Source organism: Sceloporus undulatus, chromosome 7 (assembly GCF_019175285.1).
Source record: "Sceloporus undulatus isolate JIND9_A2432 ecotype Alabama chromosome 7, SceUnd_v1.1, whole genome shotgun sequence".
NCBI lineage: Eukaryota > Metazoa > Chordata > Lepidosauria > Squamata > Phrynosomatidae > Sceloporus > Sceloporus undulatus.
Genome location: NC_056528.1, coordinates 7711090 through 7727865, shown reverse-complemented (window position 1 = coordinate 7727865; position 16776 = coordinate 7711090). Strand labels below are relative to the sequence as shown.

Here is a 16776-nt window from a genome sequence, read left to right as displayed (position 1 = left end):
ACAACTTGACATTTCTCATAAGAATCAGAGAGATGCCTGGTGTGTGTATGTGTGTGTTAGATTCATTTGCACAGCCTACAAGGAAAAGCAGAAGTAGCTAAGGATGTGCAATCTATAAATCGCACATTAGCATTCTTCTTTCCCCATGTACAACTCCAGTCCCTGCCCAGTTCTGCCATGGTTTGGGTTTTCTTTTTCCAGGATGGGTACAGTTTTCTTTACTGTTTTGCTATGTGCACATTTTTGCATGTGTTTTACCTATATACCAGACATCCATCATTCTTATCAAAGGGGAATATTTGTGCCTTTTAGTTCTGCACAGTTCTACTGCAGATGTTCAACATTTAGCACAGAAAATCCTTGTGGCTGTCGTTCAAGGAATGGATCCCGAAGACTGTTCTTTCTAGTTTCCCCATGAATCAATACCGATATGAAAGATCCACGTCCTTCCTTTGACTTGTAGTGGCATCTACAAAGGCAAAAGGCATAACGTCGCATGGGATTAACACCAGTTAACTCCCTAGATGTCAAATGGAAGCATGAGCAAATGGACACCTCTGGGAATGGAGCAGACATGGCCGCTGGGGTTTTTCACCAAGCCAGTCCAGAGTCCAACTTTGATCCAAGCCAATACTGAGCCATGCCTGACAGCTCCTCTTGACATGGCGGTTGTGAAGCTATAGCTTGGAATGGCTCCCACCCGGATCAAAACTCATCTCTCTTTCGATGTGACAAGACCAGTTGACCTTTGCGGAAGGTATGGCTGCAAAGCATGCACCAGATCTCAGGAGGCTGCCTGGCAGGGCATGTAGGCTCCCTACTGGTGGCCCTGTCACATCCACTCAAGTCTATCTGCCGTCCTGCTCGATTGAAATGGAACCAAATGTAGAATAGCCTTCCTATATTGCATCCTGGGATGCAATACTGGCCACTGCATCCCAGTGGGAGAAGAAGGCTTTATTACTATGTACAAAACTGTCAGGGAGCCAACATGTCCTAGTGGTTTGAGCATTAGACTATGGCTCTGGAGACCAGGGTTCAATTTTCAGCTTGGCCATAAAACCTACTGGTGACCTTAAGCAAGTCACACTCTCTCAGCCTCAAGGGCAAACTTCTCCTGAACAACTCTTGCTGAGAAAACCCCAGGAGAGGTTTGCCTTTGGGTCACCATAAGTCAGAAATGACTTGAAGGCACACAGCCACAACAACACAACTGTGGTTTGCCTTGGATGTTTGCAAGGATGGGAAAGTTGCCCCCCTCTAGTTGTCGCTGGACTGAAAATCTGTGATTCTATGATTCAACATTGTACTTATGCGCCTGTGTTTTGTCATATGTGTGTATTTTAGGAGAATGAAATACATACACAAGGGTGTGTATCCTGCAATCCACCCCATGGCAAAGAAGGGGGCTGGCGGAGTGTCCTTGAGACTGCCTCGTCCTCATTCCCCATTGATGGCTAATAGCCATTAAAGATCTTGTTGCCATGGGGCCGAGGGATCCGGAGGTGAGAGCCATTATCTGGAAATGGGTTGCCGGCAGGGAGTTAACGAAGGAGCTTGCCAAAGGCTGGGCCCCTGCCGATGTTCAGAGGCAAGGATGAAATAGATGCAGGGACTCCCAGGGCTTTAGAGAGAGATGCTGGAGGAACCACGCATGCATGCATGCATGCAAACAACACCCAGTCTCACTCTTTGTGTGCATGTGCAAGAGCGAGGGAGAAGCACGGTCACACGGGATTTTTATCACATGAAGGAGATCAGACTACAATTCAGACTACAGTTGGCCCTCCACATTTGAGGCTTTGACTTTTGTAGATTTGATTAATTTGCTGTTCTCCCAAGGAATCTCTAGCCCTTCAGTGCAACTCTGCCAGAAGCTGACCATAGAGTTGTGCTGGGAAACCTAGAGGTCCTTAGAAAAAACACTTCTCTAGGCATTTGTAGGCCCTCCAGTGCAATTCTGTGATCAACGTCTGGCAGATGTTGACCACAGAGTTGTACTGGAGGGCCTGGAGATGCCTAGAGAGGTGTTCCCTTAGGTAAAAAGAACAGTGGTTTTTCATGTGTGTTTTTCCATGTTCATAGGAGTCCTTCACCCCTAACCCCAGAAAATATGGAGGGACCACTGTATTAATAGAATCCTAGAGTCCTAGATTTGGAAGGGGTCCCCTGTGCCACTGAATTCAAATTCTGCTCAATGCAGGATCTCCAGCTCCCCAGGCTCTTTTGGAAGGCATCCAGAGAAAGGCAACATACCACCTCTCCATGCAATTGGTTCCATTGCCAAACTGCTTTTGCTGTTAAGAAGTTGTCTCACTGAAATTGTCGTTGTCGTTGTTATGTGTCTTCATGTCATTTCCAATGTATGGCTACCCTAAGGCGAACCGATCACAGGGTTTTCTTGGGAGGTCTCTTCAGCGAGGATTTGCCATTGCCATCCTCCAAAGCTGAGAGAGTGTGACTTGCCTGAGGTCAGCCAGTGGTTTTACATGGCCGAGCCGGGATTCAAACCCTGGTTTCTAAAGTCTTATAGTCCAATGCTCAAACCGCTTCTCCATCCCTCTGGTTTTGTTCTGCCATGACTGACATGGAGTTTGCTATTTGCTTCTCAGAGCAGAGCCATTTTATTTATTTATTTATTTATTTATTTATTTATTTATTTAAGTATTTATATCCCGCCCTTCAGCCCTAATGGCATGCATTTCAATGGATTTACATATGTAAATGGGCAATAATGTGGGACGACAAGGAGAAGAATCTATTCCACAACACCCTCTCCACCGTATTGCTAAGCCCAGCAATAACAGATGGGGACCAAGCTTCTCTGCTCAACAGCCCGTGTTGAGTTCTGAACCTCTTAAGCTCCTTATGCAATTGAATAGATCAGGGACCCAAACTGGGTCTAGTCTCTCTGCAGAAGATTAGGGGCTGGCTGAAGTCCCCTCTCCCTATAGCAGCTGTGAGATGAGAGAAACTCCATTCTGAAATGGTGTGTGTGTCCTGAAGCAAGAATAAGGATGGAAAGAGTAAGATTTCCCACCCTGTTCATATGGTGATCCCAGCCAGCATTAAAATCCACATCCTAATCTGTTGTAACTTCTTTGGAGCAATTACTTACAAATCATTAAACCTGATCAAACCTAGACATCAATTCCTCTCCCACTAACCAAGGTTGCACCCACATTGCAAAATTAAAGCAGTTTGACACCACTGTATAGGACGGTTAACATGGATGCGGATGGAGCCGTTGCAGTGACTTGCTACATCTACGCCACATTTGTTTTCTTGCATTATGGGGCACTAGATCCGCAGCTCAACGCTTTCACCATGAAGACTTTAACCCCATATAGGACATGAGAAATATGCCAAGTCCCTGCTACCGGCAGAAACCAAACTTTTTGGATTTTAACACCTATTATCTCCCAGGGCTGCTTGATCCCTCTGCCAGCTATGCTGGGAGTTGTAGTCCAAAAAAAGAGTCCCTCTTTTCAAGGTAAATGGGTCAGACACCTCCACAGCTCAACCAGTGACTGCTCTGGGAGGGCTAAACTTTGCCATTGCTCCCCTCCCGCCCCTAAAAGCTGCTGGGTTATTTGGGCTAACTCCATCCCCGACCAGATGTTCGACATCCTGCACATTGCTTGGCCAAAGAGAGTAATCTGCAGCAGGCAGGATTAGTGCTCCGTCCAGTCTTTAAACGTCTGCAGCCGGACGCAAGACTCCAAACTCCCAATACTTCACCGTTTGGACAGAGAAGGCGAAAGCAGGAAAGCTGGTAAGAGAATTCAATTGCTATGCATGGCGAGAAAGGGGCACAATGGTGGGATAGGAATCTGGGTGTCTGTCTGTGACCCCTTCCTCCAGAATGGTAGTTTGGGTTCCTGGTTGTGAGCTATTTCCATGTCTGTTGCAAATGAGAAGCTCCAGCAGAATATAGCTGGAGAGGTTGAGCTGCCCACAATTGCACCATGGGTCTGGCTTCTATGGTTAGCCACTGTTGAGTGGCTTGAAGTAGTCTTTCACTGTTGCAAAGGTATACACTCATCCCTCCATGTTTACGGCTTTGATATTTGCGGATTTGATTAATATGTTCTCTCTAGGAATATCTAGGTCCTCTAGTGCAACTCTGTGGTCAACTTGAACTAAAAGTTGCACTGAAGGACCTAGAGATTCCTAGAGAGAATACTCCACTAGGCATTTGTAGCAGTGCAGTTCTATGGTCAGTGTCTGTTGGGAGTTGCAACTGGAGGACCTGGAGATTTCTAGAGAGGTCCTTTCAGGTAAAAACATGGTGTTTTTGTTGTTTGCAGTTTTTCCATATTCACAGGGGTCTTATGCCCCTAACCCTAGCGAATATGGAAGGACAAGTGTGCTTCCTGCAGCCAAATGCTTGAAATAGAGCGCCTTTATAAATGTTTTGGGATGACTTCATGTGCCCCACCTGCTTCTGATCTTCTCCCCAATGGATCACCAAAGGTCCCTTTCTCCTCTTCTTCCAACCAGCCCTCCTCTTCTTGCAGGGCCCACTCCCTGGATGGTTTAGAGATGTCAGTCAATGCCATGAGGGAAGAAAAGTAGCAAGCCATGGATGGGATCCAGCTTCGGGTAAGGCTCCACAAGATGGCGGGGAAGGGGCTGGCAGTCTATTGAGTTGCTCATCATTGGCAGCCCTTTGGAGGGTTGAGTCTGCCACCTTTCAAGGTGGCAGACGCTGCCTGGGCTTGATGCCAACCAAGGAAAAGAGGGGGGAAACCAGTGACAATAGAGCAGCTGGTGGCTTCCGCACTATTGAACCTAGAAAGAGCTCTCCAAATATCTACTCTTCACGGAGTAGAATTTTGCACCTCGGACACCTCCAGTGCATAATAGACACATTCAGTTCAGAAGCTGAATTGCACATGTGGGACTGTTGGGCATTTGGCAGCACTTTAACTGCCATGGCTCAATGCTATGGAATTCTGATAGAGAAGACTAAATGTCTCACAAAGACTTCAGTTCTCAGAATTAGGTAGCATTGAGCCATGGTAGTTAAAGTGGTATCAAACTGGATCAACCTATGAAAGCTTACACTACTGCTTCTTTTCACACTGAGTCTAATTCCAAATCCAAAAGTAGTTTGCACTCAGTTAATTCAGCTGCAGAAGAGGAGAGGGCAGAATCTTACCCTTCCCAGTCAGCCCAGGCAAAAACAACCTGCTGCAGCCTCCATTCATTTGTCTGTTCTTCCTCAATGATAGCTTTTACCACCTTGGCCACACTCTAATGTTGCTTGGCCTCATGAGCCCCAGCTTTCATCTGTGACATATCAGAAGGAATGCTTTCGAGCGCTGTTCTGTGTTCATGCAGACCAGGTCAGCTGTAAGAAATGCTAACAGCACCCCTTGCTCTGTAAATTTAAAACAGGCCGGTGGGCGATGGGGATCCAGATCATGAAAACACGGCAGTGATGAGAATAGACCACACAAGTGCCAAGTCAGAGCGTTGGGGGGGGGTCTTCTAGCTTTTGCTGCTCGGAGTAGTAGAAAGAAAGCAGGCCCTGGCTATTGGATGCGATAATCCCCTCCCCAGCAGATGCTGAGAAGAGATTGCAGGGTTTTATAAATAGCCCGAGGTCAGCCCCACTTTGCCTCCACGGCTGAGCAGCATTAGAGAGAATTAATATTCAATCTCTCAGCGAGGAAGAAGAACAAATCCATTCCGCCTCCCCCTGTTAGGCCAGTTCTCATGGATTTAATCCCCGTGCCTCGGTGAGAATAGGGAGCGTTTCGGAGGAGTTGGACTGGCTCAAACGGAGGCAGAGCAGGTTAAGGATGCCATCTTTGTACTGAGTTTCTTCTTCAAGGAAGGGTAATTTGAGCCATTTTCTCCTGGCTGCGAACAGGTCTTGGAGAACCACAGCGTTCAAAGGCTGTTTGCAATACGGGATTTAGTCTATGCAAAGTTGGCACGGGGCTGTTTTGTGCAGAAACTGTATTTCAAGGCAAGAAGTGTTGTTTCCTGAACGGAAAATGCTGTTCGGCAGATAAATCAACAGTGTGTGAATTTTGTGTAGAGTAAGTCCTGGATTGCGAATACAGTCACTCTTCCATGTTCACAAATCCAACCGTCCTTGGCTTGGAAATGTTTTATATATATCTGTATCTCTGCACACACATAAATATATTCCAAAAATCAAACATTGATATTGCCATTTTATATAAGCGACACCATTTTACTGTGCCATTGTATTTATTGGGCCTTGAGCATCCATACATTTTGGTATCCATGAGCGGTCATGGAATCAAACCCCAGCAGAAACCAATGCAAACTGTATTCTTATCTCCAGGATTCAGCTCATCAGGTTTTCATAGAATCATATAATCCAAGAGTTGGAAGAGACCCCAAGGGCCATCCAGTCCAACCCCATTCTGCCATGCAGGAAATCCAAATCAAAGCATCCCCGACAGATGGCCATCCAGCCTCTCCTTAAAGATCTCCAAGGAAGGAGACTCCACTACAGTCCTGACACTTTGAAAACATCTTTTCCACCCATTTTGGGGGGGACTATTTTCAGATATTCTTTCCACCGTGAGAGTTGATTCAGAAAGCTTTGGGACTGAGAATCATCTCTTCTAGGAGATCAATGGTGGAGATGGCCTTGGGTAGAAAATTCCCTGTAGAAGGCAAGAAAATGCTGGTGGACAGAGGTACATGATACATATGGTTGACTCTTCAAGCCCTAAACCAAGACCCTATCTGCACAGCTCCGATAAAATATCCTCTCCTTGTTTCGACAATGAATAGTCCTGATGGCGCAGTACCTAATCCTTGGTTCTTGTGTAAACCGTCCAGACATTGTCTAGCCATTTCAGTACCAAATTCTCCATACACCCTCCTTTAATCCCTTCACCGTTTGATCTGGATCTTCCCGGAAGATCTGCAGCCCTCCATTGTGACATTCCAAATCCAAATGCAATTGAACTGGACCATGGCTGTTAAAGCAGCATCAAACCGTTGTAAGTGCTTGGTGTGGACATATCCTTATTTGCATGGAAAAGGATATGTTCTGCAGCAGCACACTATGCATTCAGAGCAGCATGCCGTTTAACACTGATAGTAACTGACATGGGTTGAGGCATCCCTCCCTTGCCAAAATGCGCCAGCATTGAGGAGATGCGCTCAGAGTTCCCCATGCTGGCCATGTTTGGGGGGGGGGGATTGTGGTGATTTGATGGACAGGAAGGGATAGACTGGAAGGAGCTCAGTATGTGAACAGCATACTCTGATTATGAGATTAATTTTAGACATGCTGCTGCTTCTATGGTCTGTTCAGTGCCTCCCTCTATGCGCAGAAGGGGGAATGAGATTGCACCCCCACGGCCTTGATCTCGCCATCTGTGCATGGGATGTCTGGAAAGGAGCACTTCAGGGCATTCGGTTGCATGTATCCACAATCTCCCATGATTTTAATAAAGGGACAGAATTGTTGGAATGATAATTATAGAAGTCCATGCAGGAATACCAATTGAAAACACTGTTGAAAGACATCCATCCAACCTCTGCTCAAAGACCCTTAAAGAAGGGGAATCCACAACCCTTCAGTCTATTCCACTGTCAAACAAATAGTACTTAATAGTACAAGACAGTGGGGAAAATAAGCAATTGTCGACACACCAGCTTGGTTTTTCCTTCACCTCCTCTTGAAATTTGGAGGAGCTCTCTGCCACTGTCCTGCTCTATGGCAAAAGATGGTCCTGGGCGCACAGTGGGTCCCTGTGAGATGTGTGGAGGCTGCGCAACCAGGTTGGGAAGGACTGAGCCAGATGGCCACAGTGGTGCACCTCCCTCCAAGTCTTTTGGCTTAACATTGGACAGCCTGGGAGAGCGTAAAGCACTCTGGCAACTGGCAGATTTATGCCCCATCCCCCACCGCATGGCTTTAGCCAAGAAAATCTGGATTTCACCCTGATGGCGGGGCTACCCAAGTCCCTGAGAAGCGGCCACGAGAGCAGGAGACTGGGAACTAGGAGAGGGAGTTGAGACAGACCCAAAGGGGACCAAAGGAAATGTGCAACAGTTGGCAGCAGCAGAAGCCACTGCAGACATTGTAGCAGCAGCAGCAGCAGCAGCCCCAACACATGGCGGAGGGGATGCATCCCGTATGGGTTGCAATTCTGCCACAGGCAGCACCATCTCACCCATTATGGCCTCTCTTGCCAAACCTCAAAACCACCAAAGAAGGGGACTTTCTGTGGCCTTATGCTAGCACCAGTTTCCACTGGTAAGTTTGGACAACGGGGACTGGGGAGATGGAAAAGAGGGGAAGGAGGAGGGAGAAGCTGCAGATTTGGCAGGAACGGCTTGTCAATTGCCTGTTTTATATCATTGTCGTCATCGTCATCATTGTCATTGTCATTGTTGTTATTGTTGTTGTTGTTAACTGCCCTAGAGTTGATTTTGACTCATGGCGACCCCGTGATTGAGATACCTCCAAGACCCCTTCTCAAGTCCTACAGGCCCAATGATTTGGTTTCTTGGATTTAGTCTATCTTTCTAGTATGTGGTCCTCCTCTCTTTCTACTACCTTCCACCTTTCCTAGCATTTTTGACCTTTCTTGTGAGTCATGCTCTCTTATGATGTTTTCGAAGTATGACAGTCTCAGTTTGGTCATCTTGGCTTCCAGGTATACTAAAATGTATTCTAGTATATACTAGTATATATCCTAGGTGTCTATGTTACTATGTATTGTATATCAGGCTGATTTTACTATAAGCTGCTTTGATTATTGTTAACAGAAAAGCGGGATAGAAATAATAATAATAATAATAATAATAATAATAATAATAGGGGGAGTTTGGGCTTGATCTGTTCAAGGACACAGTAACCACATGCTCCCGTACTCTATCATCTAACAGTGTGGGCATCATGCTGATGTAAGCGACATGCATTGTACAGATGTCGCTGCATGTTGCTTACATCACCAATGTACAATGGCGCACTTGTGATGTGCACCGTGCGCTGTAAAAAGAACACAGTTTTACTGGGTTTTTTTTGGGGCGGACGGACTCTGCGCAGTTTTGCTGCTGCAAGGTCCCTCCATAGGAAAACCGGACACCTCCAGCCCGCCGTTTTGGGGCGGTATGTACTGTGCCTGAGCTCCACTATCCAGCCACATATTATTGGAAAGCAGAACCCTCTGAACAATAGCAACAAATAGTAGGATTGTCAGAATGGAAACTGGAGAGGGACCTTGTAGCTTTAATGATTGTATAGAAGAAGGAATTTCAACAAGTTTTGCTTTGACAAGCAACACCTTCTAAGGTTTCTTCTTCTACGCAAGTAAAGGAATGGCAATCTGGTGTCTGCAAACGCTTCTCCCAAGCCAAACTTGTTCCGGCTTTAAGGTGCCACAAGGCTGTTGTGTGTTTGTGTTTGCTGCCACTGACTCACAGGACTAAAACCCCTCTGGATATGTCTGTAGAAGAACGGTGACCTTGCTGTGTAGAAAAGGGGCAGATCTGGGCCTGTGGCCATGTCTGGACTTTGTTTGCCATTCAGTGCCAAGGGCTTCAAACCCTCCTTTCCAAATTCTCCATTCGCGATGATGCTTGCAATTTGTAAAATTCCTCACCCAGCCCCCAAAAGCGATCTATCCATTCGGTGGTCAGTATTTCCTAAAGCAGAGCTGAAATTGGTGACGTGTTTTCCGGAGGTGTGTGTGAAGCATAAATGAATGTCATGGAATTTCATTTCCGAGATTTCTCATTAGGTATATGCAAATATTCCAAAATTAAAAATAAAGAAACAAATCTGAAATCCCAAACACTTCTGGCCCTAAGCGTTTCAGAGGGTCACTATCTTGGCCACCCTTTTCTGGGGATGTTCCAGTTTGTCAGCACAGTATCCAGAATTGGACATTGCGTTTCATCGCTTCCCTTCCAAAGCCTTGTCAACTATTTTCTCTGTTCCCATTAGGCTTCTGGTGGGCACAGCTTCTTCCGGCTCTCCGCTATGGAAGTGAAATTGATCCATGTAGCCCTGGTTGTCTTCTTCTTGCTCTCCGTTGCCATGACCAGCTGCTTCCTGTGGCAGTACAGCCTTCCCAAGATGGAGCCCAGTAAGTACCAAAGCAAGGACCCACCGGTTCGAGCCACTTGTGGCCAAAGGTCCTTGTCACAAACTCAATATGCTGGAGTGCTGGCCACCTCTCCATATTGTCAAAGACGTTTGTCACCTGAAAAGACGCCGAGAGAATTCTGATCCCAAGAGTTGTAGTGGAGGAAAATCACTTTGCGTTACAAACAGATGTATTTTAACGTTTTGTGATACTTTGTATATGCAAATATAGGGCTGAATCCTACAATTAGCCCTAGCAAGAGCATGTATACTGAATCATTGTGGTTTACCTACATGTTGATGCACCTTCAGCATTTGATTCATGGGTCTACTCTACTTCAGACTCACCCATATGATTCTGGCCATCAATTTAGGAAAACAGCAGAAACAGAAGTGAAATACAGCTTACCAGAGGGAAGAAGAATGTAACCAGCTGACTTCAAAATTTGACCTCCACATTTGGAAAAAGTGCCTCTTTGGATAACAACTTCCAGAATCCCCCAGCCAACCTGATTCCATGCTGGTTAGGGGATTCTGGGAGTTGTCATGCAGGGGAAAAAACCAAGTTCTGGGCCATATTACCTGCAAGGATGCAGGAGGCCTACAGGCCAATATCATACAGTGGTATTGCATAGTGTAAATCTCTCCATGTGTAGTTAAGGGCCCGAACAGACAGGCCAAAATAAAGCTGCCTCGAGTCACTTTGGAAGTATGCTGTTTAAATGGTGCATGCATCCTAAGAGACCGGAAGCCACGCCAAAGCCATGCTCCAGTCCTAAGGACCAGAGCGCAGCTTTGGCACAGCTTCCAGCCTCTTAGGACACATGCATCATTTAAATAGCATACCTCCAAGGTGATCTGGAGCAGCTTTATTTTGGCCTGTCTGTTTGGGCCCTAAGTAATCCTGGATATGCATACACATCCATGTGCAATGAACATCAATATGCAATGTGGATTCACATGCATGAGCCCCATTGACAATTCCACTTCTATGAGATTGATCTGAATGTGGATTTTCCATGTTAGACAAAAAATATCCAACGAGGGACATGATAGAACTCACAAACATATAAGACACCAGCAGGATTCAAGCTATGGTGTTTCTGTGGCATTTGGTTTGTTACAAACATACAGCCAGAGCATAACCATAAGTGGAAGTGAGCCATGTTCGCACACCTAGCAAGTGACTGTCTTGCTGGTCTACATCCGATTTCAGATGGGAAATGCCAGTCTGCATCCATGCCTACCCTAGAAGTGGAGCCTTGTAATCCATTTCCATGTCCTCCTTGAAGTTTACAGTAGCACCCTCTTGGAAGTCCTTCCTCAGATTTCTTTCAGCCATTTCCAAAAGAAAAAGAACTTTCCCTTATGTCTGAAAGCTGAGCAAACATTTCAGATTGGAATTCCATTGGTGACATACGTTGGCACAACCTCCGATTTTATATTGGAGGCCATATTTGAATCCTAATCAACCATGTTAAAATTCCTCAATAATGTCTACTTAAGATCTTCGGTGTATCTGGGTTTGTCCCTAGGCCCAACAGTGATGGAGGTCAAGCCAGAGGCGGTGCAGATGTGTCCCCGGTACCCAGACCCTGTGCCTCTCGACCATCCAATTCCAGTCCTGAAGGATGCTCTGGAAAAGGTATGTCATTGTGAGATTTATGTATTACACCATTTAGAGGCCTGGGGTTATAAGAATCAACTAGTGCTATCTGACAAATATGAGCAGACGGAAGAAGCAGATCAGGTGGTAGATCGGGATGGATAAATCTGTCGTATTAAATTCCATACATATTTGGTACATAGGATTAACTTCCTCTTTCCACAATGGTTTGCAATGCTTTCCCTTAAAGTCAAAGGAAAATCATGCATACTTTTATGCACATTATTTCAAATGTAAGCCTTTTTTACAGACTTTGTGGAATGGTGAGTCAACAAAGAAGTAAATCCATTCGATTCTACTCTTGTCAGGACTAACAATAGGATTTAGGCCACAATGTGCTTTTTTTGCACCCATTATCCTATTACAACCCTGCTGCCCTCCTCCTCTGTCCTTGCACAAAGTTGGAAAACTGTGGCTATAACTGGATTTGTTGTTGCTGTTGTGTGCCTTTAAGTCATTTTCAACTTATGGTGACCCTAAGGCAACCCTATCATGGGGTTTTCTGCGGTTGAGAGTATGCGACTGACCCAAGGTCATCCAGTGGGTTTCCATGGCCAAGCGGTGATTCGAACCTTGGTCTCCAGAGTCCTAGTCCAATGCTCAAAACTATTTTTTAACAGCAGTAGACCTCCGTGCACTTGCTTTTGCTCCGTCCGACATTAACAGAGGTCCTAAAGCAGACTGGTGAGATGAAGAAAGCTTGGGTAATGAGGAATGGATTTTGTGTGGAGGACTATGAGTACTGAGTATTGTTCAGCTCTGTTACTCAAAACAAATCCCTGGAATCAGGGTTTTAAAATTCGAAGCAGATGCCTTTGTCACCTTGAGGACCTCAAGACTCTAGTAAAAGACAATGGCTAACCCATAGGCCCAAAGTCGGTTCACCCCCAACCCAAATGAAAGCCTATATTGCTTTGCCTGAACCATATTTTGGATTCCTCTCCTTCCTAACTTCCACAGGTGGATATGCTTCTCCGTCACAAAATCCGCAGCCCTGGCCTGCCAGCTTTGTCAGCCATTGTTATCTACAATGACACCGTACTGTGGACAGGCAACTTTGGGAAACGCAATGGCTCTGACCCCTTCTCTGGCATTCCCAATGAATACACCATTTACAGGTGAGCTTATGGCTAGACAGATGATGTTGACCCACCGTCCAGTCTTAAAATGCTATAGATACACAACGCATATTTCTATAAGGCAGGAAATCAGAGGGGCTCGGATCCTGATGATATTCAGTTGTGTAAGGTTTCCATCCAATACAAGGGCTGTGTAACATGGGTTAACTCCACTTGTGGAGATTTGCACTACACAACATAGGGTCTTAGCCATGGTCTACCAAGTCTTTCTACCATTTTCAAGTTCTCTAAGGAGGGATGGAGGAAGGTCCAGTATGAGAACTGCTGCTCTTGCTATTTATTGTGTGTGTGTGCTTGATGTGCATTAGGATTGCCAGCGTCTCCAAGATCTTCCCCACCATCATGCTATACAAACTGTGGGAGGAAGGGAAGGTGACGTCGCTCGATGACCCTTTGGAACGCTATGCCCAAAGCTTCAGCATTAAAAACCCCCTGGGACGGCTCAGGGAGTCTGAGCAGAGGTATTCAGCGGATGGACTGATCTTCCTGGAGAAAGGATCGCTGCCCCTCAAGCCGTCACCGGTGACGCTGCGTAGAATGGCCAGCCAGCTCTCAGGTGAGCAGTTGTGGATGGGCGAGAATAGACCAAGACCTGCCCAAGGTCTGTGCATAAGATCCACATTAGATTTCATGCCAGGATGATCAGGGCTGACAAACCCGGGTGGGCTGGTGGTGGCTGTGAATCTGCACTGGCTTTCCATCTAGGCTTCAAAGGAGCAAAGGTGCTGAACTAATTTGGTGGAATAGGGTTCAGCAGAGCCATCATGGTTTGAGCATCTGACTATGGCTCTAGAGAGTTTGAGTTTAGTCAATGTTAGCCATGGAAGCACATGGAGTTCCCATTTAGCAAGTCGCACACTCTCAGTCCCAGAACAAACCATGATCAGTTCACCTTAGGATCGCCATATGCCAGAAATGTTTTGAAGACACACAGGGTTCAGAAACTTGAGTAGCTCCATTGTAGTTCAAACTAGGAACTAAAGTGGATTTACTGTTCCACCATTAGGGACGCCTAAATAGTTCCACTACAAATCTCATAATTTCACAACACTGAGCCATAGCAGTTAAAGCGGTGTCCAACTGGATTAATTCTGCAGCCGATGTCACCTGTGGCAAAGCCCCTGCTGAGCATCCCAGAAGGTTCATGGTTTCCTCAAAGGAAAGCCAACCTTGGCTAATGTGGGAGAACACATCTTAGTGTGATGCTGAAACTTATTTGGCACATTGGGTTCACGATCTGGGATTCCTGAGCTATTAATACTCTTACTCTGCTGCAAGTGAGTCATGCTAATGCCAAGTGTTGGACCTAAGTAGTAAATCCTCTCACTATGTGAATGTGAGTGTGTACATTGTTGACTGAAACCTGGCACAAATAACTTCTCCAGGAATCCCCAGAAAGTCCTGTCACTAATTCGTCAGATCAGTTTGGGCACCCAGCTCCACAAAGCTACCATAAATACTCCGGAGCCAAGATTTCTTTTGCTTCTTGTGTGTTTATACAGTACTCAGTCAAGGCACTTTTGTACCACCTAAAGAGTCCTGGGATGTATAGTTAAATTTTTCTATGTGGTTCAAGGAACTTGAGCTCTCTAGCGAAACATGCTCAACCCTTCTCAAAATGGTAAAACCCAGAATTCTGTAGGGTTGAGCCATGGCTGTTAAAATAGTATCAGGCGGCTATAACTCTGAAGTGTAAATGGGTCCCCTGTCTTCCATCTTCCTTTACAAGGAGAGGATATGGATGGGAAGTTTGACATCCCTTTGGTTGTCTTTGGTGCCCTAGGTTTGCCCCGGCGGCTGCGCTCCACGAGTCTGTTGTGGAAAGGGACCACTCAAGAAGCCTTGGCCCTACTGAAAGATGACGTCCTGGTGGCTGACCCAGGAACCAGGTGAGACCTCCTTATCAGGTGGCCATTTTGCAACCTGGCAATTCCAGTGCCATGTTTGGATGTGGCCAAATGATTCCTCCTTCCATAATTGATCTAGCCTAAGTCACTCTTCCCATTCACTCCTTTCCAGATACCATTCTTTCTAATGATTTTCCCTAGGTATGGTTCTCCTTAACACGATGGAGACATTTGATCATTTCAAATGCTTCGAGAATGTCATGTCTGAGCTAGTCAGAGAGGTTCCTCTTTTGAATCTTATCTGGTCCATCCCCTCAGAGCCTACAGTCAATGTCCCAGGTGTCCTAAAATAGTTGCTCAAGTCGAAGGAAAACAAAGATTCTTTGTGTTTTTTCTTCTCTAGGTGCCATTACAGCAACTTGGCTTTCTCCCTAATGGCACACGTACTAGCAGAACATGCCGCCGAGGGTGAATACCAGCGATGGGTGTCTGAGAATATCCTTGACCGTTTGGGGATGGAGGACACAGGCTTCGACATCACGCCGCCCATCCGCTCCCAGATGGCTGTCGGCTTCTATGGTAGCGGGCAACCTGCCCCTCTCTATGACTTGGGCTGGTACAGGCCTTCCGGCCAGATGTACTCCACGGCTGCTGATCTTGCCAAGCTAGCGATGGTCTTTTTGGGGACTTACCACCGGCGCCTTCTGGAGCCGGACACTGTGAAGACCATGCTGACACCTCTTTTCAAGTGCTCCAGTGAGTACTTTGCCAATAAGACTGGCACACCTTGGGAAATCAATGAGCAACTTGGGTATGATATCATCAGGAAGGATGGTGACCTGGATGGCTACTCTGCCACCTTCTCCCTTCTCCCAAAGCTCCGCTTGAGCTTCATTGTCCTGATGGCTGGTCCTCGCCCCCAAGGAGGAGACCTTGTGGCACAGACCTATGAGCAACTGATCCCTGCCATGGAATCTGCTTTCCGGGAAGCGGAAAAAAGCCTCAACCCCCCACCTAGTCCCACCCCTTACGTAGGCTACTACACCTACTCCAACCTGACTTTCTATGAGATCAAGGTTGGGGCTGGAGGGGTGCTGGTGATGCAGCAGTTTGGGCCACACATTGAGGAGCTGATCCCTGAGAATTATCGGACCATCAAGCTGCACCACCTCGAGGACCGCGTTTTCCAAGTGGTGTTTGATAAGGAGTTCCCATGCACCCTGCACCTCGGCTCGGCCTCAGTGTCCCTGGAGACTCAAGATGGGCAGCTCTTCAATTTCTACCCTTTTGACCGCAAGGGATTATCCCCTGGCTTTGATGCTCCTGGTCTGAACACATATAACGTCTTACGGATCCATCGCAAGCCGGTGTTTTACAGTTAACCGCTAACAGCAAAGCAGCCATTTTACTATTTGAACAGACACTGAGGAACCTGTGACTTCATCCTACCAGTGGTTGAACTTTCCTCTGCCCTCCAAAGGGACTTGCTGGCTTCTGGCGGACAGACTTTCTAAAGGCCACGCTGTCATGAGATGTGCATCTCCAAGGCCTCAAATGAGCTCCAGAGACCTAAGATCTTGGGGGTAATTGTACTCCACCGAAACAGAAAATGTGGGGCTATGTTGCTACGCACCCGCCGACATTTCACAAATGAAAACTGGGACTCATGTGGCCAAGCAACATCAGAGCGTGGTCAAGATGGCTAAAGTTGTTAAGGAGGAAAAACACACAAGCTAGGAGATGCTGCAGCAGTTTGCTTTTGCATGAGCCAACTGGGAAGAGCAATATTCTCCTCTCCTCTCCCTTTTGCTGAACTAAGTTTGAGCTCAATTTGCAGTGACTGAAGTAAGCTGAGGACAAAGTGGGAAAGTGGGAAGAGGAGGAGAGAGAAACTGGGGCATCCAAAAAGCAGCTGACAAAGTGGGATGGCAGAGGATTAACTGGGACTGTCCCTGCAAAATTGAAATAGTTGGATGGTACATTACTGGGACATGTCCTAGATTAGATTCTGAGCATGAGAAGGTTCTG

General features: G+C 46.4%; 1 protein-coding gene across 2 annotated transcripts; it reads left to right on the top strand.

Moving 5' to 3' along the window:
* The first annotated feature begins 3707 nt into the window (after positions 1-3707).
* Positions 3708-16418, top strand: LACTBL1 (lactamase beta like 1). 2 transcript variants are annotated; one of them, XM_042480043.1, is made up of 7 exons: positions 3708-3775; positions 9956-10097; positions 11632-11741; positions 12723-12880; positions 13210-13457; positions 14685-14790; positions 15152-16418. In XM_042480043.1, exons 2-7 carry the CDS (start codon positions 9992-9994, stop codon positions 16128-16130), a joined length of 1707 nt encoding a protein of 568 aa, XP_042335977.1. In that variant the 5' UTR covers positions 3708-3775; positions 9956-9991; the 3' UTR covers positions 16131-16418. The 2 variants fall into 2 exon arrangements, with proteins under 2 accessions (XP_042335977.1, XP_042335976.1); XM_042480042.1 differs by lacking the exon at positions 3708-3775 and adding an exon at positions 8118-8260.
* Positions 16419-16776: the final 358 nt, after the last annotated feature.